We start from the raw sequence: 22,556 nt of genomic DNA, 5'->3' as shown, positions 1-22,556 counted from the left end.
CATGACTGCTAAACTCAAGGTTCTTCACTCAATCGTGGCATAAGCATACAAGTATCATTTCGATATAGAGTGCATCGTATATGTTTAATATAAAGCAACCCATGCAACGTATGCGTGTAAGAAAAAGGGGCGCTTTCACATTAGCTTATTAATATCAGAAATATGTCACGCATGTCACAGATGAATGCATTTCGCACATGCAATAAATAGGTTGTCCACATGAGGCGCTGTTTTCAGAAAACCCACACGCACACAAAGCAGCCTTTCCGGATTTCCAAATGTCCTTTGTTAAAACAATAATCAAAGTTTACAGTGACTGCTAATAGATATTGTGATTGGTGCCTATTGACATGAGGTAAATTTACCTTTAATAAATCAAGCTACTGTCGCTTTAAAAAAATCTTACACGCTCCGAACAGTGGCAACTTCACTAGTCTGCCGCTGCTATAATTGATATCCCTTGGAACCAATCACAGAGCCAGAATACGCCAAGAGTCCTGAGGTTGGACCAATGAGGGATCAAAGGGGGGACTAATATGTCACGTGGATGTAGCGTTGTCGCAGGTAATGCAGGAAAATAGATCGTTAATGTGTTTTGAGTATTTATTTGTTTTATTATATTTCTGGAATTACTGCTCAGGATTGTTTTTCATTGTTGTACGCATTAAAGTTAAATGTTTACGGGGTGTCTGTTGGGGGGGGGGTTGTTTAATAATTAAAACGGCTGTATTTTATAATGTAATAAACATTGAGGGAGGCTCTGTTCATCCTGTGTAGTACTGCTACTTACAAAATATTAATAATATAGTGTTAAGCAAATAGACGTCCAGTTAACATTTCTTTTAGCATATATGTGTGTTTATTAATATGTCTTACGTATGTGATGCTGTAAAAAATTACCGTCCTTTTACTGGTTTTGTGAGAGATTGTATCTAATTTAACTTGTTTGTGATTTACGTGTTGTGTTTGGTGTTTTTAACAGTTGTATTTATACGACCATCGTTTTGATCACTTTTCCGCCTCGAACCGTGGAGGCGGCGGGTAACAAAACGCTGTGCCAGTCTCCTGCAGCACGTTTATGTACCTACACTAGAAAAACAGATGTGTCATTCTGGTATCATAAATACCAGTTAATGTTATGTCGTACTCGGAACCAAAAACGCCGTGCCAGTCTCCTGCCGCCTGTTTTTGGGGGTTATATATATATATATATATATATATATATATATATATATATATATATATATATATATATATATATAACATTTTAAAATATGTGCCATGTGTAGCCAGATGTTAGGGTAAACCAGCGAGTTTCTGTGTGTTTTTGTACCAGCAAATTGACAGTATTCCCACTTTAGAGGAAAACAAACTCCAAACATTTGACTTTTTTGTAAATAAGAAATATGATTTCAAATTCAGCATGACGTTTGTTTTGTTTGTTTTTTGTTTTTTTTTTTTTTTGGGGGGGGGGGGGGGGGGGGGGGGTTGTTTACGATCTGTAAATAAACGTGGCGAAGATTGATAAACACGTTTCAAATTACTTGTGGGTTGTGGCCACTATGTTGTACTTATTTATAATGATACTGTAATATGAACTAAAATGTGCGTCTGTCTAACCGACATACTGTATAGTAACATGTCAAACTGGTACTACAACCGTGTGCCAACGTTGGCAACTTTGAAGGCTCATTTAAAGTATTGAATACATATGGTGGATTCCAGTCACTTTGTCAGCTGTTTTCTTTTTTCAGGCGTCTCTGCTGCTTGTAAACACCATTCATGTGTTTAGGCTGTGCTCTGGTAGTCCTATGTATACAGTACATTTAGACTTGTTTTTATCAGTACCAGCTATATGCTTGTTTGTCCTTCATGTGCTCTAATATGGATCAGTTCTGCATGTTTCCCCTGGACACTGTTAGAAAGATGATGATGCGCCAGCTGAGTTTCATGAAATAGTCAGAACATCATTTTAGAATGTATTATTTTATTGTTTGGTGTTGTTTTCATAGGCCTTTACTTATTTGAAAAATGGTGAAATGGTTTGGGGTGGCTTGCCATGTTTCATGTGTTTTATCTATTAATACCTGGTAAACTATTCTATGAGTCTAATTCCAGGAGATGGCCAATTCGCAATTAAGATGCATGAGCCTCTAAAGCCCCCTGGTATGTTAATCTTGTTTGTGCAGGAATGAAGAGAGGCAACTGGCAGGGTCGAGGAGACTGGGGAAGAGCTGATCAAAGACAACATCACAATCCAGGCAGGCAAAGGGAAAGCTGCAGCCACAGGTCTGAGAAACACAGATACAGTGTGTGTGTTATATATGTGTGTGTGTGTGTACACACAGCTGAAGGGCTTTTGTCTGAAATATCCTGAAATAAAATTTGTGTACCTCCCTCTTTTTTTTTTTTTTTATGTTTTTGTACACTATGAAATAATTTGGCCCAGATTGTCACAAGCCAGTTATCAGCACTGTCAGCCTTTCTGCATGGCTATTATGAATGCAAATCCTGAACTTTTTAGGCTACTTCATCTCATCCATTTTGTTGTTGACTTTCTGAAGGTTTGAGTGCGGTGGTCCTGGGACGTCCCAGAATGAACCCTCCCCTGAAACAGCCTCCCCGAGCCTGCCCCAGAGCTCACGAGCACCAGGTAAGGTGGTTGTTTTTCTTTTTTGTTTCTTTTTCTCCCCTACACAGTGTACATTTATTTTGACAGGACTTATCTGACGCATTGCAACAGCCTCCTGTTAAAGCTGTTTCAAAGATTTCTCTTAAACAATCAAGCGCATTGTTTCCTGATCTTTGAGTTTTCTGTAATCCTCCAGAGCTCCCAGGGTTTTACTTTGACCCTGAGAAGAATCGCTATTTCCGCCTTCTCCCAGGAAACAACAACTGCAACCCTCTGACCAGGGAGGGGATCCAGCAGAGGGAGCAGGAGGGGCGCAGGGTGCGGCTACTGGAGGAGGACGAGAAGCCCAGGAAGGTGAGGGGAGAGGGGGAATTTCACTACAGCAGTGTTTTCCAGCCTTATGGTTCTTAACACATAATGAAGCCTTGTAGATGACCTTAAAAAATTCAGGTTAATTTAGTCTGACAAAGTTACATATACACATTGTAGGGGTTATTTTGAACACATTTACTCACTTTTATAATTTTCTGAAATTTTGTATTTCAACTTTAATGTTCTGTTTTGTCCTGTTCAGTTTACTTTTTTCACTAATTAATTATGCACTACATTTGGTAACCAATAGACCAATAATTAGCAAAGAAGATACATAGTGGAGACACTGAGGTTACTATGAGGGGAATGACATGACATTATGTTACAGGGGCATTATGCCCTATGTCACTGTGCCATGCAGCTGTGAGTCAAATGCAGTAACATTACAATCTGGTGACATCAAAGTTTGGTATAGCTACATAGCCCAACTTTTCACTACACCTACAGTTAACCTGACTAGCAGAGCTGGTGAGGCTGTGTCTTGGAAACCATTTGTCTGCTTTGGTGAAGCTGTGCATGGGTATACCATGACCTCCTTCTTAACGTTACTTAACCATGTAATGGTTTATCTGTACTCCTTATAGGTGATACAGCATGTAAGTTACTGACATTAGTCACCCTTTGTCATTGAATCTCACAAGTTTATTTTAGCATTACAATTACCATACAACTGTTGAGTGTTTTACAGTTATAGATTAAGTCACTAACATACATTGGCTGTTTTATTTTTTTATTTTTTTCTCGCTGCCCTGCAGAAAAGCTACCGGACTGGTTTGAACTCCACAATCCTTTTACAGAAGAGACACTTGGGTTTAGTACCAGAGACCTCGTACTGCAGGTAGAAAATGGGGATATTTACATGTACCGGTATATGTCTGTAATTATTACAACTCTTCTTAGTTTCACGGTGTAAAGAATACATCTTGGTTAGCAGACGTCATGCTGAATTTGAAATCATATTTCTACGAGTGGTCATTTCTGCCACTGCGTAGGTTTCAAGCCGTGTTTCTTTTGAATTTTCAAATAATTGTTACAGCACTAATTGATATAGCGTAAGAGGGTGACTGCAGTATTAAGCCCTGATTGTCTCTAAGAGTGATCTCTTTGCCTAAAACCTGTTTTCAGGCTGATCCATGAACTGAAGGTGAGCAGCATGAGACGACACAAGCTGGAGGTGCAGAGTTCAGACTCCAGCAGCCCCAACACAGACAACTTCAAACTCATAGTGGTGAGTTCATAAGCAACAGCAGATTTTAAATCTGTTGTGTGAAATAGCTTTTGTTATTTCTATAAATAAATAAATATGTCTTTCACTGCCATGTTTTGTGCTATAGACTTATTTTTTCACAAAACTAATTTTAACAAAATCTCTGGAAACTATGAGAGTAGATATTTTTACAGAAAAAATAAATAGTTTTGTTATTGTTTGTATTTGTTATTTCTGTAAATAAATAAATACATCTTTCACTGCCACGCTTTGTGCTATAGACTTATTTTTTCATAAAACTAATTTTAACAAAATCTCTGAAAACTGAGATTAGATGTTTTTACAGAAAAAATAAAGTTTTATTAATGTTTATATCACAATCTAATAAATATGATCAGCTCTGTCGTTTTCTCTTTCGCTTTGTAAAGGGATCTGTAGTCTTTCTTTTCATGAACATATACAATTATAATTCTGCCGTTATGTACAAATTCAGTAAGTTTCAGGTCAATACGATGAGGTCAGTTTGTCAGGATGTTCTTTAGCCCAGTTGTAGTGTGGTGCTGCTTGCTGCTTTGTGACAGCAGCTGCTCTGATCTCTACAGGCAGACTCTGCCTGCGAGCGCGTGTTCACTGTGAATGACGTGGAGCACGGGGGCTGCAAGTACGGCATCATGAACTTCAAGGGCTGCAGTGAGGGCTCTCTCTCCGTGGAGATGTGTGATAACCTCTACTTCACCAACCGCAAGGTAGTGCTGCGCTATCTCGTATATTCAGTCTCTGCCTCTCTCTTGATCTCTCTGTTTTATATTGCTCCTCTCCATCTCTGTCACTATTTTTTCTGTTTTTCTGTCCCTCAATCCCTGCAGTCAGGAACAGGTTTAACTCTTTTCTGTATTTTAGGTGAATTCCATCTGCTGGGCATCAGTAACGCACCCTGACTCCCACGTTCTGTATCCTTTTGGTTTATTAACAGCATCATAGTGTTACAGACCACTTTCTGTTGTGCTGAAGATATTTTTTTTCTTTTTTTTTTTTTTTTTTGCTTTTCAGGATATGTACAGTAAGTTCCCTACGTTGTAGGTCACTTTTAATCTATTGTGTTGTATTTATAAATAAATAAATAAATTATATAAAACAAAAATAGACGAGCAAAGAACCGGGAGATCTATTGCAGTTCTTTATCTACGACATTAAACACACCTAGAACCGGACAAGCATAGATGGGCCGCCTGGCCTTATCTCATTTGTACATTTTCTTATGCTCTTACAGTATGTTCTTACTAGTAGGAATTCAAAACTAGAAATAAATAACCCAGAACCAGTGTGTGCACATGTTATCTCTGTTGCTTTTTTAAAATTTGATTTGAGATTAGTAAGTCTGACTAATTATCTTACCAAAATAAAAATCCCTTAAATTGGATGTACATAGCAATTAATATTACTATATTCAATGCTTATGCAGCTGTGTCAGAATTCAATTGCCTTTTGCCTTATCAATGTGAGGCAATGTTTATTTTCTAGATCCTGCATTAGTTAAATTCTTTTTGGATGTTTCACATTTTAGAGTGCAGTGCAGTACATCCAAATTCAGGTCCCCCTAGTGCCAGAGATTGTGAAAGGTCTTTTTTCCCTAACTCACCCTGTAGGCTTTGTCTGGTGGGCATCGCAGATACCCCTGGCTGTGTCAGCCTTCTGCCAGCTTCCTTATTTAGCAACTCCAACCCAGGTAAGTGCTGTCCAGAGACAGATTGAGCAGCTCTGCTATGGATTTTACATATTGCTGTTGGTTTACTTTGGAATGTGTGGATTCGATTGTGCTAAAACAGAGATCTTCTGAAGCTCTCACATTGATAGGAATACCTGAAACCATGTTCTATTTGCACAAATGTATTGAGGCAGATGAAAAAATGCATATAAACTAGGGTGGGGCATTTATACCCTACTCAGACCCCTTTCAAGAATTGTAGGTAGTATGGTACAGTTTTGGAAGTTCTCTTTTGAAAAAATACATTTTTTAGTGGTGAAATGAGTAAATAAATCCTACCTGTTTTAATGGACTTCGGTAGTTAATTGACAGTATTTTGGGTACCGATGGACTTATGGGACAGATTTCTCATTGATGTATTTTACCTGATCTGGAAAGCAGGATTGTCAATTCAGGGATATAAGGATATTTTAGTGAGCAAGCAAGGGGTCAGAGTGTGTTGTTTTGTCATTCAGATCAGCCGGGAATGCTCTGCAGCTTTAAGATTTCAACAGCCTGGTCCTGTGCCTGGTGCCTTAACCCACAGGCAGACAAGAACTTCAGCACAGGTGAGAACTGACGAAACCCTTTCGTATGCCCTCTCCTGGAAACAATGCAGTGTTTCCATCTACCATTGGGACCAGTTGTTTACCAGGATTGCTGCTCACTTGCTTGCTGGCAGGAATCAATCTCTCCAGCTCTCTTAGAAGGAGAAAGTGACCTACTGAAGTTTTGCATATTGTCTTGTTGATTTGCAGATGGAACTGGCAGCAGACACAGTTTGATACGAGAACAAGATGAGATTTTAGAAACTGGTTTCATGGCGCAGATGGATGAGTGTCATAGGTATACGTTTTAAATCTCTTTCAGGTTTATCGAGACTGGTGATTGTTACGGACGCTGTGACGGGCCGCAGACAGACCTACGGGATCAATAGTGACGTGCTGGCACAGCAGTTTGCACTGCGGGTAAGAGACTGGCATTGGCACTGCACATAACAGGACACACTGGGCTGTACGGGTGTAATGAATGCCACACCTGATTCTGTTTTATTGTGACTCCTCAAATTGAAGCGTTACTTCAGTGTACCAGTACTAGATGTGTTTTAGTCAGCATTAATATGCTCATGAAATGAATTTGCTTTAAAAATAGTGTGATTCTTCATTGTTGACATAAATAAATTAGCACAATGCGTCCTTTAACAGCGTTTAAGTTAACTGTATTCTGAAAAATAATTTCTATGGGAAACTGAATCAGTTTCAGTAATGTGGCGTGGTGTTGCGAGTGAGTCTTTGTTTTTGCTCTCGTTGTAAAAGTGTGTCTGTGCATCCACAGGCTCCGGTGCTGTACAATGGCTGTCGGACGGGAGAGATCTTCAGCATTGACCTGCGGCAGAGAGCCAGGAGGGGGCACGGCTGGAAAGGGGTGCGCTTCTACCAGGACTCTGCCGTCACCTCGGTGCGCATCCTGCAGGATGACAACTACCTCATTGCAGCCGACATGCTGGGAAAGGTACGGCCCTTTCAGAAAGGACCCTTACACACTTTGCAAAAATACAGTAAGGAAGTAGAGGTGTGGGGTCATTTGTACACAAGCAGTGAGGCTCTTTTAGAGGATATAAATAGCGCACATTTGTTGTATAACCCTTACCCACATATGTTTTTCCTGGTACATTTATTCAGGGTTAGAAACTTCCCTTGTTTATTGAAGTGGCCGGTTGTCAGGAATTCTGAAACGCACGACTGAGTCAAGCCGTTTTTTATTACATCAAAAAAGCAGTGCGGTACATCTCCAAAAAAAAACTTTCTTGTACACTACACAAACCTAAAATATAAATAAACCTAGAAACAGTATTTCATTTAGAGTGGCCCTGCCGACTTCTGATTGAAAGCATGTGTGTTGCCAAGCAAAGCCTATACTTTGAAACTTCTTCCTCCAATAAGGAAGTGTACATGCAGTCAAGCAGCCAAAAAAATACTGTAGTCACTAGAACAATAATAGGTGTATTAGTTCTTGATTGAAAACAGCAGTGTCGTTGGGTGCTTAGATTATTAGATCATTAAGGTCTGGCTTTATTGAAACTGCACAAACTTAAAACAAATGCATGTGCACAACATGAGTGTTAGTCTGCGTTCTGTTCTATTCACATATGCATGTGTGCCAGTTCTCATATTGGCTGTAAATCACAGCTCCCCAGCATATTTGATCTTTTTGACTGGGTTCACAAACATGTATTTTCATAAAAAGGTTCCTGCTGATTGGTTACTCACTGATGTGTGTTTCAAAACTGCAGAAACACATGGATTCATGTTACCAGGATGCTCTCCTGCTCACACCTTATTTAGATTTGGATTTATTATATTTTCCTGAGTTTTACTAGTAAAATGTTCTGTGTGTAATATATACACATACGTGTGTGTGTGTGTGTGTGTGTGTTGTAGTACAGTTTAACATATTTAACGCAGGCCAGTGGGGATTGGTTTGCATTTACCAGTCACATGGTCAGTTTAAGTGGTCCAAAAGGGTTAAAATGCCTCCTACCTGATCAGCTCCAATTCTTAATTAGGATCACAAAGCCATCAAGACAAAAATAACCATCTTATTAAACTAACAGGACTGGAGAGTAGTGAGTGTATTTTGCTTCCAAAGCCTCATCAAAGTGTTTGTGGCTGCCAGATACTTTACAGCAGTCACTTGATGCTTTTAAAAGCAACTGATTGTTAAATTGATTGAGTCAATTATTTTTTCCAAACATGTAAATAAGGGGCTTTGTGAGTTCTTGTATTATCAGTATCTGTTGAATAGTCTGCTGGCACACAGCAAACTGCAATCTGTGACTGGCATTCCCTTGCTGCAGAAACCTTTCCTCTAAGCAAACCCCTGCAGCTTAAAGGTTTGGAAAGGTGGGGTTTAATTTCCTCTGAAGCAAAACAAAATGAAGGCCGCAAATGGGCGTGAAAGCAATGCAAATTTTCTACAGAAATTGGATCAGACTATTGGCATGGGTTTCAGAAAATCTTGAGACCTACGTTTGGAGGTTTTTGTCTAAGGTAAAAGTATGAGACCCAAAGTAAAGATGTTTCAGCCAAGGATATATCCTGGTTTAACGACTGTTAATAAATAATTAGACAAGCGTTTTGAGCAGTGCCTCCTTCAAGTGTTATGTCTTCCTTTCAGGAAGGGACAGCACTGAACTATGTGTTCATTAAGTCTGTGGAACTGTTTAGTGGCTGACTAATCTGGATACTGGAGGTACAGGATGTAACTCCACTGCTATAGATGCATGTCCCTGTCAACGGATAAAAATTAGGCTTTCGTGTGCTTGTCCAATTGCGATGAAACTTACCAAGGGCATTGTTTAGCACAAGTTATTGATAGTATCAAAACATAGGGCTTTATGGAGGCTGGCTGTGTCCTTCCAGCCGTTCCATCTGTCACACATTATTACTTTTAGAGAAGTGCTTATCCAATTTTGATAAACATGCTAAGATCATTTAGTTATGGTGTTATCATAATCTAGGGTATATGGAGTCTGTATGTATGTCACACATATATGTTTTACTTTAAGAGAATGCAGGACATTTTTGAGAGTGCAGAACTATTTTGGACCTTCTGCATGTCAAACTTTTTTGTATTTACAGCTGAGGCATGTATTTCACTGACATGCTCTTCTTGTAGGCTTCCACTCAGTTTTCTGAAAGTAACCAGTGTTCTACAGGAACTCAAGGTTGAAGCCATTGAGTTACTTGTCCTTCTTCCTGATCTCTAATTTTTCAGGTAAAGCTCTGGGATCTGCGGATGGCTAAAGCAGTGCAGCAGTACGAAGGGCATCACAATGAGCATGCCTACCTGCCCGTCCACGTGAACGAACAAGAAGGGCTGCTTCTAGCAGGTGAGGACCCCAAACATCGTCCTTGTTGCTTCGCTTTTCAGGAAATATTCCTGTTTACAGAACAACATTGTGCACTCAGATCTGAGATGATGGGAACCTGTTTTTAAATCTGTACTTTCATCCGGGATAAATGTTTGCAGGTTGAGATGGGGAGCTGGGGATGCATATTGTAGAGACACCAATATGTATCAGTATCATGCTTGCATCTATCTAGTTAGCCACTTTTACAGTTGCAATCAAACCAGGAAGCATTTAATACAAGTTACTGGTAGAATATAAAATTGGGATAATATGGAGGTTCCTGTCCATACACTTGCATTTTTTATGACGTGCAGGTATGGTGATTTGACAGGATGGTGTGTGTGTTACTGCTGTATGTGACTGCTGTTGGTTGCTCTCTGCAGTTGGTCAGGACTGCTACACGAGGCTGTGGAGTCTGGGAGATGGCCGGCTGCTGCGGACCATCCCGTCGCCCCACCCGGCCGGCAAGGACTCTGTGCCCAGCGTGGTGTTCTCTTCACAGCTCGGGGGCCACAGGGGCCTGCCAGGGCTGCTCATGGCAGTGAGCCAGGACCTCTACTACTTCTCATACAACTCGGACTACCAGGAACAGCGAGGGGCAGACGCTTAGAGAAATGGACTGTGTTTTAAAAAACTAAAATTATTGAAGAAAGAAAATGGGTGTGGGATTTTCTTTATTGCAGTGTCTAGAAGGAACTGGGTTGATCATTGCACTGGCAGCTGAAATAAGACTACTAAATTAATTGATAAACCTGCAGCTAGAAGTATTGGTACAATTCCTTAGTAGTTGGTTTCCTGAGATACCTATAGTGAGCTGCTGATATCTCCAGTACTTCTCATGTTCCCTCATTTACTCTCGCAGTTTAGAGATAAAGAGATAGCCCACTTCCTTATTTGCTGCGTTTCCACTATCCAGCATCCCATTCTTGAAACTGTTCTCTGCGCACCTTGTTCTGATGACAGTCCAGCATACTCAAGCCATGTGAGAACAAAGATGCTTTCTCAGTGCCAGCTGAACCAAGACAAGCTACAAGGGATGTCAAGAACGTTCTCCTCCTTTGATATCCCATTCATCCAGTATGATCCTGCTGCTTTGGAGATACTCTGCAAGAACCAGTTTGATCAGATGGGACTAATGTAACCTTTATTAGCAACAATTCACAGCAATGTTAACTGGGTAGATGCAGCAAAGGAGTGCATTTATCTGGCCTTATATCAATCATACAGTTGTTTTATAAAATAAAATGTTTCATGCATTATGGCCATTCTCTGCCTCCCCCCCATGTACAAATCAGTTAATAAACCATTTTCATTTTAATGTTTTTGAAAGATTTGTGTTTTTTTTTTTACAGTTCTGTTAGCAATGACACATTCTAATGTACAAAGCTACAGCTCAGTGAAATGACCAATTAAATGATGCAGAGCTACTGGAAATGGTGAAGAATACATTCCAGGAACAGGCTGTGAGTGAGGTGCTCGCACTGAATTCATGCTTCAATAACACGCATGATACAGATTGTAAATGGGTTGTGTCTAATGTGACTCAAGGATTCATTGAATCAGTAATGTCAATTGAAGCCTAAACCTTTATTGACCTGCAGTGAAGCCTGTAAGCAGTTTCACCCTGTGGTTTTAGATGTGCTGTCACCAGTTTATCAAATTAACTCTATTACACTTTTTATCATTTAGTCCCAAATTAAAAATAATAAACCTTGATCATACTTTCTAAGACCTAATCCCGATTTATCACCACATATGGACGATCAGTTTGTGTTTCAGTACGGTCATCTTTTCACCACCCTGTTCAATGCGATCTATCTTGATGGTGCCATGCCTCAGGATTTAAACATTCAATCAAACTCAACATGGTACCAAATCATTTGGTTCCTTAAAATCCTGACTAGACAATGTTTTGAGATCAACCCATTATTTAGAACCACTGATGGGACATATGGCATATCATTGATACATTTTCTTGTGTACTTATGTATTACTCATGCTATATGGGGAATCATGTTGCAGTGAGGTGAGGGTGTTTATACTGGTGGGACACTATGCTTGTTTTTGAAACTGATGATTAAATGTGTGACACACACTGGTAAATATAAGGTGGTAGCAGGTGCTTACTTAGCCAAGTCGAATGGGTCCTGTCTTGGCTGCTCATGGCAGCCTTATAGCCTGCAGAAAGTCTTATGGGAGGTGTTTTATGGGTGTTCCTAATTAAATGATAGTAATTTGGACATGTTACCAATGCCATTTTAAGTTTGGATTCAATTAGAGATGGGCGACTTATCAGTTATAATTAACCCAATAACATTTTGGCTATAGTACCAAAAGGGATGGTCAGAATGCACATAAAAAAAATAAGTTTGTCAGTAGAGTGTAGTCACATAATTTGTAACTAATCAACCATTTTCTGAGATAATATCACATTGTTTACAATAACATTAGCTGGATAAACAAAGCTGTCCATTTTTCATCAATTTTGATCACATCTCAAAACCAAAAGATAGTCTAGAGCCCCTTTCACACTGGTACTCCTACCTGGGACCAGAACATATTTTTGTTATTTGAGACACACCAAGAGCCAGATTGCAGCAGGAATGAAGAAACATTTGCTCTAATCAACATTTGGGATGACGATTCAATTCAGAGAAGCTTGGATGGAAGCATCTGTAACAAGCTGCTTCCGGGGCATTGATACGCACATTGTGTACTTGCATCTGTCACCCAGGTCAACCCTGCTTTATCAAAAGGAGTGTGAAATCACGTAGCCAACCCACATGATACCGGGTCCTGACCCAGGGAGAGCATGCTAGTGTTAAAGGGGCTTAGTATGTTGTTGATTCTGGGAACTTGCAATAAGTTGAGAATAAAGTAAAATAAAAAAAAAAATGCCCTAGTCTACAATATATGTGGCCAGTAAGTGTATTTAATATAGGGCTACATTTTAAAATCCTCAGTTAAGTGTTTAGGTTAAACTGCACCCTCTGGTGGAGGGATTTAAATATTACTTCATGACTGGGGTTAACTAGTTACAGGTGCAGTAACAAATGGATTTGAAGACATAGTTTGGGTTAGGGTTAGGTTTGGTATGCCCCTTTCAAAAAAGTAAGTATTTGACAGTGTAAATCCTCTGCCACCACTGTAAATACAAAGCTAGAGATTAATAAAAGGAAAGATCACAGTTCACTCTGTGCACATAAGTCAATGGAACACATGTAAAAGAATATTAAAAATTGGTAGAAAATGAAGGATGATTCATAGAATTGTCTTCCAAAACATTGTGTATCCACTTATTACATTTTAGATTTAGACACACATTTTTCATTTTCTGCCTTTTTGCCTGCAGTAAATAATTATGGCAAGTTTTAAATAAAATGTGTGCTCCCTCCTTTTCCACAAAAAAACTACAGTATCCTTCCTACTCATTGATAAGTAAAAGAGGTTGGTTTTACTGTCATAACTGGAAAAGACAGTGATTTGTTTGGAAAGATGTGCGTCGATGATCATAACAAGGTCTATCATGGGTTAAAATAAAGATGAGAAATATGGGTACACTACAGGTTCTGAACTCAATGTGCAGCATGGCAGAGGACTTTAGGACAAAAGGAAAAGTGTGGTACAATATTTGAGAGGAAAACAAAAGCATGAATACCCAACGCAGTTTTCAGAATTATTCCAGCTGACGTGGACCAGAGTAGCTGACTTGAGCTTGCTGTGATTGTGCGACTGTATGGAGGTAATACAAATGCCCACCTTTCTCTATACTAGACAAGAACTTCAGTATCATTTTTAAGCTAGTTTCAATGGCTTTCCAACAAACAATTATTAAATTGACAGGGGTCAGGAAACCTCCACTGAGCTAGAATGATTCAGAAAAAAGAACACCTTATACTGAAGACCAGACAAAATAATGCAAGACATCCAATAAGAGACAACACAGACTTCTTTACAAGAGGAAATTTATCAAACAAGGACATTCTGAACCTCTCTTTACAAACACCTGGCCTCCACACTTAATTGAAGAAGGAAGGGGTGAGAGTTCACAAACCACCATCACTCTGGAAGAAACTTCAAACAAGCACTTAAAACAAGACTAGAAAAGTAGAGGCAACCCCACTGCCTCTGGCAAGGAGCTTAAAGTCTTTATATCAGATTCCTTTAAATATGTCACGCTATACATCTGGGATACAAATAACACTGATCAGTGACATCACTGACGAGGACAGCAGAAAAATAAAAATGTGTATTTTACATAACGAACAGAAACATCTACCATGCAGAACGGTTCATTACAAACAGCTAGCACTAAACCTGGCTGTTAGAAGCTAGTTCTTTTATTTCAACATTCCTTTTCCTTAAAAAGGGAGAATAAACAGGGCGTTCAAAATTAAATAATTCGGTCACATATCATTCTTGGTATTTAGTTTCAAAATCTTGGTTTGCTTCGGTTTTCGTCATATCCTTGAAACTTAGTTGAAAACGTCAGAGCTCTGAAAGGATTATTGAAATACATTGTCTACTAAAGTCCATTACAAGATGCTTCTAATTAGTTCCCCACAAGGGCTTTTAGTGTCATCAGTGTAAGACTAATTTGATTATTAGTCTCATCTTCTACACCTGTGCAAGCTTCCCTGTTGACAATTGTGTCGTAATGTGCTAGCTGAGTTCACTGCTGCTGTTAACAACATTCTTCAGAACAAAAAGCTGACACAGGTGTTGAAGGTGACACTAACAATGAAATTAGTTACTCTCTTACCTAGACGCATCTTCAAATTATCTTGAGAAGATATTGCTATAAACCTTTCCAAGATAAAACTTTTCAGGTTTCAAGATGTGATCAAAAAAAATGGAAGCAAATCAAGAATTGGAAAGTAAATAATATGAACAAACACGAGTAAGGGAATTATTTAATGTACTCTACCTTTAACTACATGAACTACATGATCCGAGTCTGGTTATTCCAATAGCTCAGCTACAGCAATAAAACATATGCTATGTACATCAAAAAGTGTTTCTGGGTGCTTCAGTGTCATACAGTTGTATTCAGTTAGGTTCAGGTGGCATGATTCTAATTTTAGCAGCTACTGAATCTTGCCCGTCAAATATACATGAATGGAATAATTAGCAGGTACAGAAAGCATGTTTTAAGTCTTTTTCCTATTTTTTTTTTAATCTAAATTAATCTAAATTTTTTTTTTTATTTCTTTTTTTTTAAAACAGGGACACACACACATACAAACTATATATATATATACACACACACACACACACACACACACACACACACACATCTCTTCCTCTTTAACATCCTGACATAATTCTATTCTAATTACATTGCAGGGTTCCCGTTTTCAGCTTATCAATAAGTTTCATGGACCCTGATTAGATTAATCTACCACTATGGTAAGGTAGAGTAGTAGATTAGTGCTAATCGGGCTGTGAAACCAGCAGTAAACCAACAAAACATCATTAAAACAAAAATGAATACAGCTAGATACTTCTCAGAAAATGTAATATTAATCCTTTTTTATTTGTATTTTTAATACTTTTTTTTTTTTTTTTTTTTTTTTTTTTAAATACTTAATTTGAATGTCCTGCAGGTCAAGTAAAATAGCTTGATTAGTCAAAAAGGCCAGTTTTGCTTAGATATTCTAAACCAATGAGAGTAACAGCAGAACTTCTCATATTAAATGCTACCTTTATATATGGTGTACAACCAATCTGCAGGTTGCTTTTGGTTTACTGCAATGATTTTTTCTTTCTTTAAACTTTGTAATTCTGTTCTTTGACTACACTAAATCCACTCCATTGGGATTGTTTTCTCCACACATTAGATTTAAAAGCTGCAAGTAAAAAAAAGACCATAAATGCTAAAAAGAAAAAAAACAAACCCACGAACCCTAATATACAGGGTGGTTATAAAGTCTCCTGAGGACTGAACTGCAGTGTTGAAGAGAAGGCATTGGCTCCAGAGAGAAAGAGCGCACTGGTGCACAGCAGGGAGTTTCCACATGATGTGCTGCACATTCCCATAACTTCCACAGTTACAGAGGCTTAGGAAAATGATTGTTACAGTCCTATATGACACATTACAAGTATGTTTATTTTTTGGGAGCTGTATGCTATTGGCCAGAGTGGAAGTTGGTTCAATGCAGAGCAAATCAGTCCAAAAAATCAGTTTCAAAAAACAATTGTGCAAATTACATTGTACTGTAAAGAAAAATAACATTATTAATGTTTCTAGTAGCAAACCACTTTGGCACACATGTAAGTCCTTAATTAAACCTTCTAAAATGCCTTTTAATAATTTTGTAAGACTAATGGTTTTATTTTACTTAGATGAAAAAATAAGCAAATTGCATTTTGGTGTCAAGACCTTGATAGATATGGCCCACTGCAGTTACACAACATCCTAGCTGTACTCCTTGTTTGCAGTAAGCGACCTGACTATAACCCTGCATACCAGAAACTCCTCTTCAATAGCATGCCATCACGTTAGCTATGTCCGTGTAATCACTTTCTCCCAACAGTACTGTACATTATGCACTGCAACAGTTCTTCTGTCCTTCACAGCTGCAATTTCTGGGGTTTACAGTGTGTACTCCAGCACGCTCTCCCGGGACAGGGGTGGGTTGGGAGGGGGACCCCGGCCATCGTGCTAGAGGTCCCCAGGTTTCTGGTTGCAGTTCAGGCAGACTCTTACAGGGTGGTCCCAGCCTCGCGAGGGCACGGTGCGGCGCTCCTGGGAGCACTCGGCACAGAAACCCTGTCCGCAGGCCCGGCAGTGGTGCTTCGACAGCTTAGGGCTAAACGGCTGGCAGCAGTGATGGCACTGTGTGATCTCGTGGTCAGGGACCCAGTAGACCGGCCGAGCCGCGTCCTTCACCAGACCTGCAGAGGGGAAGGGAAACCGTTAGCTCTCCACCATTCACACTGCAAACCATTTCATTAGTAAGTCACCCCTTAGTTGAGCTCATCAATACAGAAATCATCCACAATTATGAAACACTCAAAAGTGCTAAATTTCAAAATACTAAAAAGAAGCCTAAAAACATTTGTTGTTGAACTTACGAAGCTATTCAGAAAAGCATTGTGATCCTCGGATTGAAGTGAAATACAATGAAACATTTATTAACTAATGAACATTATAAGGGAAACTGGAAATAAATTATCTTATAAATTATGCAAATACAGTCAAACTCTTTTAGTATCACTTCAAAGGGCTGAACCAAAAATTGTGGCAATAAGCTTACAAATGTGCCTAGGTATTGCATTGATGAAAACAGTGCAGTAATAAACAAATAATTTCAGTAATGTCTACTGTACCTGTAGAAAATAATGTAATAATTAAACATTAGGAAAGAAGTAAAAATGTTCTGTATACTATATTGTGCAACAATACTTTATATTCTGAACATTTCAATACCGTAAAGCAACTTACTTTCATTTAAACCTTTTAATGTTGTGTTTTTATTCCCTAGAAGTGATATTAAATGGGGTGAAAATCAGGTGCACTGTATAAAGTGAATAATACTGACTGTAGTGTGATTATAACCAAACTGCTATTATCAGGAGCTTGTCCCCATTGACTCCCATTATATGCTGGCCAAGTCCTTTCAATGCGGTGATAATAAGCAGAGGGAGAAATTAACAGGACTGATATTTAGTGGGTTTGATTATATTTGATTGCATGCAGATTTTAAAAAAATAAATACAATAAAAAATTCAATTATAATGGGGGGGGGGGGTGGGGGGGCGGGGTGGGGGGGGGGGGGGGGGGTGAATGGATTTCCTGAAACAGCAGACTTTGTTCTGGTATTTTAAACCTTAACTCATGCAAAGTTCTTATTTTATTGAACATTTTGAGGAAGGCTATTACTACAAATCCAGACTGAAGATTAATTGCTTGTTTGTACGCTTTCGATTCAAAGACTCATTAAGATATCATTGTGAGTCTGACAGGTTTTCTGATGTTTCAAATCCAAACATTCCTAGCTCACCTAAGGGGATGTCCATGACGGTCACTACAGCCCCCAGTGTGTTCTGTACAGCCTCTCCAACCTTCCTGGCGATCAGCGTCCCTCCTTCCTCCTCCAACTCAGTCTCCTGTAAATCTAGAGCAGAAATGAACCTAAGTATCAACAGGGCAGGGGCTAGGAGGCACAGTGGGTTACTATGACGTTATTGAGCAATAGCCACCAAGATACTGATTTCACTCACTGGGATTGCTCATCTCAGTACAGAAAATCAAACCGTGAACACACGACAATACGAATTTTTGTGTGATGCAGTGCCGTTAAGGATTTCCCCGGTTGTTGAGATGAGATTAGATTAAAATTTCTGTAACCGCAAATGTAGACGGGCCTGGCTCTTCAGCATAGTGGTTCAGATGCTCGCTTGTGGTGTGCAGGCTTGCTGGTTCGCATCTGGCAGCCATCCTGTTACAAAGTTTTAAAATCCATAAGCCACATTATGATAGGCCTTGTGATGAAGATCTTTTGGTTCTTTGCTTGTTTTTTATATGTTAATTACTGGTATTTAACCATGTCTGGTGTGGCAGGTCACATGACCCAACTGCAGCTAGGACCAGCTGGAGTGAAACAGAGCTCCCATACAGGAAGTGATTTCATGAAGCAGCAGCTTTAACTGCAATTGTATTGTCTTTGAAACATCTGCATATTCCAAACCGAGGTAAAAAATATGCACAAAGAAACAAAAGATCTCCAAGCAGTGGTAATACTGGCAATAAGACAATGGAATGTAAAACCCTGGTTCGTACTCTTAACGTGTATGTAACATGGCGGCGCTGTGAGAAGGGCTGGGAGAAGTCTGATGTTTACCTGGGCGTGCCCCTCTCTGCTCGAAGCACACATCACAGACTCGCACAGGGCCCAGCCCCCATCCCCGCTCAGGCACTGGCCTGGATTTGGTGGAGCAGTTGTCACAGAAGCCCTCCCCGCAGGCCCGGCAGTGGTGCTTTGTGTCGTTATCCTGGAACGGGCAGCCACACTTGTGGCATTTCTGATAAGCAGGAGCAAAGCAAGATGGGGAATGAGAAGAGGCTGTGCAGAGCTCGAGGCTTGTCCCTGCACTAGCTCACAGTTAACTCCAATGGTTTATTACATTATCTCAGTGTTTGACTGTTACAATTCCAGGGTCATTTCAAAAGACTATTTTTCAAACAAAGATTTTAAAAGTGAATGAGTTCAATAGTTAGCAGCCATTAACACAAAAAGGTTTACTGTAAAAATAGGGATACAAAAATAATTTTTGCTATTTATTCTGCAGAGTAAGAAATATTTACTGTTCTATAATTAATAATGTAATGCTGAAATGAAGCCACATTTTAATTTACAAGTGCATTAGGTGGAGCAATAGTATATAAAATACATATATAACAAATAAATGTATTTTTTGGTGGTCTGTGATCCTTTAACACCATAGTGGTCCCCACATTGGCAAAGTTTAGGGAACCCCTGCTTTAGATCAAACTGAATCAAGTCCCAATACTTTAAACACCCCCAGCTACCTGACCACTACTGACCAGGATCTCAGAGTTGGGTCTCCAGTAGGCGGGAGCGATCTGATCGGTCAGCCAGGAGGTCACCACCTTGGCCGGCTTGACACTAAGCTCAGAGACGGACTGGGCCATGAAGTTCACTCCGTCCAGCAGCCTCTGAGCTGCGTTGTTGTTATCCTTCAGGAAGCCATCTGACTGAAACCAGAGATAGAGATAGGCGTTAGCTGGAAAACAGCACCCTCCTAACCAGCCAGCCACTATCACCATTGATCTTTCTGCCTGTTGAAATGAATTGTCCTAACAGTGTTCTACCATTTTAGACTGCAAGCAATTTAAAGGACAGCTCTCTAATGACAACAGAAGACTGTTCTAAACTGTAGTTTATCTGCTTATAGCCATTCCTTTTTTGATATTTATGAATGTTGTAAAAACATACATATATATATATATATATATATATATATATATATATATATATATATATATATATATATATATATATATATATATAGATATTAGAGAGAGAGAGAGAGAGAGAGAGAGAGAGAGAGAGAGAGAGAGAGAGAGAGAGACAGAATAATCATTCTAATATGATTATAAGTCAAATACATCACGTTTACAGGGTTTACTCTTTTTTTTTTTTATTAGCTCTAAACAAGTTACTGTGATGTTTTGTTTGTGCCGGGCTGTTGTAAACTGTCTCCGCCCTTTAGACACTAAATGCCCCTCTCAGTGACTTCACACAAAAAAAAACTATCCGGAAGTGTACGTCGGTCTCTCTCTTATCCACTGATATGTGTTTCAAGTTTGTAATGCAAAGTATGGTGGACCTGTAAGTCATCAAGACAGAAGTACTTACCCCAGGCCAGATGTGCTCGATCTCAGTGCGCACCACAGTGTCCACAGGATCCTGATTCCCAAACCAGTACTGCCGGCTCCGGTAGATCACCCCACAGTTCGGACACTCGATCACATACCTGCAAACACAGCACAGTCATCTCTATAGCTCCATTCACACTTCACTGTGCAGTACAGCTTATACGCTCAAACACAGCACAGTCATCTAGGGATGGGACGGTATTACATTTTCATGGTATGATAACCATTAAAAAAAAATACCGTGGTAACCTTGATATCACGGTACACAGTACATCATGCAGGTTATCAAATAAAGGCTCAAAAGAAGAAAGACTAATGTAAATCATTTAAATTACCGTAATTCACAAAAATAAAACCAACAAATCACACTTCCTTTCATGGAATGATTTAAACATTTAGTATTTAACTATACCAGATAACTTGGTATGTTTCTTTTTATAAAGACAATCAGAATAATAATTAAAAAAAAAAAAAAAAAAAAAACTAAAGTTACACTGTCAATGTTATATTACAACAGTATTAAGATCTATTATTTTCTCAAAATGACGTGGTGCTGTAGTTTATAACGTATAAATTAAATAAATAAACAAACAAATAAATAAATACTTTGTTTAGCTGATGGCAAATAGAATTGGGAAATGATCGGTCTTTTTCTTAAAACACAAGCATGTACCCGTACAGGTTATTAGTCAAGAGCAGAGATGAGTCGTTTATTTTTTCAACTGGATAAATAAAATGTGTAGCGAAAAGAAAAGTATTTTAATACTAAAACGAGTTATTGGATTTACATTGGTGATTATTACACATGTGGAGTTTGTAAAAAAAAAAAAAAAAAAAAAAAAAAAGGATTTCTTAACTTATCTAAGAAAATTGGAATCTAGTTTTGTTTGAGACATTGGTCGTGTTCTTATAGAGCAGATTTCTGCAGTTCTGCACAGTGCTGCACAGAATCGCGGAGATGCGCTGTACATGTCACTCAAAACCCACAGAAATATCTGCAGATTCAGCAGAGCCCAGCGCAGCTTTGAAATGTTACTGCGGGAGGCTGGTTGACCAAAGGGACGATGCAAAGATCACGAGTGACCTGCTAATCGTAATTCAAATAACCACTAAAACTACTGCTGGCGCTGCCAACAAAGTTAAAGTTACTCTATTACATTAAACCGACTTCATAATCCAGACAAATGTAAATATAGCACATTGAAAATGTGTGCTACGCTGAAGGTTTGAAGGCGTTTCTCTAAAAGCTGTGTGTGACGTCAGAAAGACAGAAGCCAATAGCAGCCGGCGCAGCAAGCTCTGGGTAACAGAACGCAGCAATTGAAACATGTATTCTGTGACGTTGACCGTTTCCTTCAAAGCCATTATCAAAATACAGTATAATTTCACAAAAAGATCTTCCTCAGACACTTTGCTAAGGCTGCAAGTACCATCACTTGATTTAGAAGAAGCGTGTTTGCAGTTGAAAAAATGCGTTAACCGGTGTACAACCGAATTACGATAATTGCGATTTAGAATAAAAGCAACGGTATTAATACCGTAATGTACCTAAACCGCGGTAAACCGAAAAACTGGTAAACCAACCCAAACCTACAGTCATCTCTACAGCTCCATTCACACTGTGTAGTAAAGCTGATACTCTCAAACACGCTAAATAACCAAAACATTTGTCATAATGAAATAGAGCACTTACCCAGACCAGGCATATATAGCCAGACCAAACCAGGGTGAGTCGCAGGACGCAGAGGTTTTGGGTACCACAAGTACCTCCTTCCCAGCCTCGTAGCAGGCCTGCATTGCAGCACAGCAAGAGAAAAACGCTTTGAACAGCTGGGTTTCTATTCCTAACCTAAGTGGAGTGTCAAAAAACTTGTACTGTGGGTGGCATTAATAGATATGGGAACTAATAATGTCCAACAACTTTGTTACCTTATCACACGGCCGTTCAAATGTTTTACCAATAACATAGATTGAGATTTTCAAAAAGAGAGTAAGTTGGGGTAATTTCTTGTTTTTCAATTCCAATTCCATGTCCTTTTTAAAATCAATTCCCAATTCCCTTTTAATCAATTCCAACTCGCAATTGATCAAAATGGCAATTATCAGTATTCTGTTAAAATGGGCTTCTCACAGTGGCAATACATTATTTAAATTGAAGTCACAAGAAAGTAGTTGGATAATCACAGCAATCATTATGTCTATAAAATATCCATTAAAAGGAATTGGAAACAGATTTTTAAAAGGAATTGTAAACAAAATTGAAAATCAAGAATTCACAGCACC

At 39.0% G+C, this 22,556-nt stretch overlaps 2 protein-coding genes across 3 annotated transcripts in view; one reads left to right on the top strand and one right to left on the bottom strand.

Moving 5' to 3' along the window:
- Positions 1-526: 526 nt before the first annotated feature.
- On the top strand, positions 527-11,186 carry LOC121324726 (DDB1- and CUL4-associated factor 4-like). Of its 2 annotated transcripts, none has more exons than XM_041266866.1 (14): positions 527-564; positions 2,190-2,289; positions 2,565-2,653; positions 2,886-2,986; positions 3,760-3,842; positions 4,130-4,232; positions 4,814-4,957; positions 5,112-5,161; positions 5,858-5,937; positions 6,432-6,524; positions 6,826-6,923; positions 7,291-7,467; positions 9,733-9,847; positions 10,252-11,186. In XM_041266866.1, the coding sequence occupies exons 1-14, from the start codon at positions 537-539 to the stop codon at positions 10,476-10,478; spliced, it is 1,488 nt and encodes a 495-aa protein (XP_041122800.1). In that variant the 5' UTR covers positions 527-536; the 3' UTR covers positions 10,479-11,186. The 2 variants fall into 2 exon arrangements, with proteins under 2 accessions (XP_041122800.1, XP_041122799.1); XM_041266865.1 differs by having other exon boundaries at positions 2,829-2,986.
- Positions 11,187-15,408: 4,222 nt separating this feature from the next.
- Positions 15,409-22,556, bottom strand: part of LOC121324529 (zinc finger FYVE domain-containing protein 1-like) — a 19,125-nt gene continuing 11,977 nt past the window's right edge. The window contains exons 6-11 of the mRNA XM_041266529.1: positions 21,967-22,064; positions 20,254-20,371; positions 19,419-19,589; positions 18,715-18,895; positions 17,875-17,988; positions 15,409-16,765 (exon numbers count right to left, since the gene is read on the bottom strand). Coding sequence (XP_041122463.1) covers positions 16,533-16,765; positions 17,875-17,988; positions 18,715-18,895; positions 19,419-19,589; positions 20,254-20,371; positions 21,967-22,064 — 915 coding nt within the window. The 3' untranslated portion in view covers positions 15,409-16,532. The remainder of the gene's footprint in view (positions 16,766-17,874; positions 17,989-18,714; positions 18,896-19,418; positions 19,590-20,253; positions 20,372-21,966; positions 22,065-22,556) is intronic.

This window comes from Polyodon spathula, chromosome 12 (genome assembly GCF_017654505.1).
Source record: "Polyodon spathula isolate WHYD16114869_AA chromosome 12, ASM1765450v1, whole genome shotgun sequence".
In the NCBI taxonomy this organism is placed as follows: Eukaryota; Metazoa; Chordata; class Actinopteri; order Acipenseriformes; family Polyodontidae; genus Polyodon; species Polyodon spathula.
The sequence above is the reverse complement of the archived record's forward strand: the minus strand, read 5'-3'. Positions and strand labels throughout refer to the sequence as shown.

Coding starts and splice junctions, on each gene's coding strand:
- LOC121324726 (XM_041266865.1), top strand. CDS start 537: ATGTCACGTGGATGTAGCGTTGTCGCAG. Junction 4,958..5,111: donor TCTACTTCACCAACCGCAAG/GTAGTGCTGCGC, acceptor TCTGTATTTTAG/GTGAATTCCATCTGCTGGGC. Junction 9,848..10,251: donor AGAAGGGCTGCTTCTAGCAG/GTGAGGACCCCA, acceptor TGCTCTCTGCAG/TTGGTCAGGACTGCTACACG.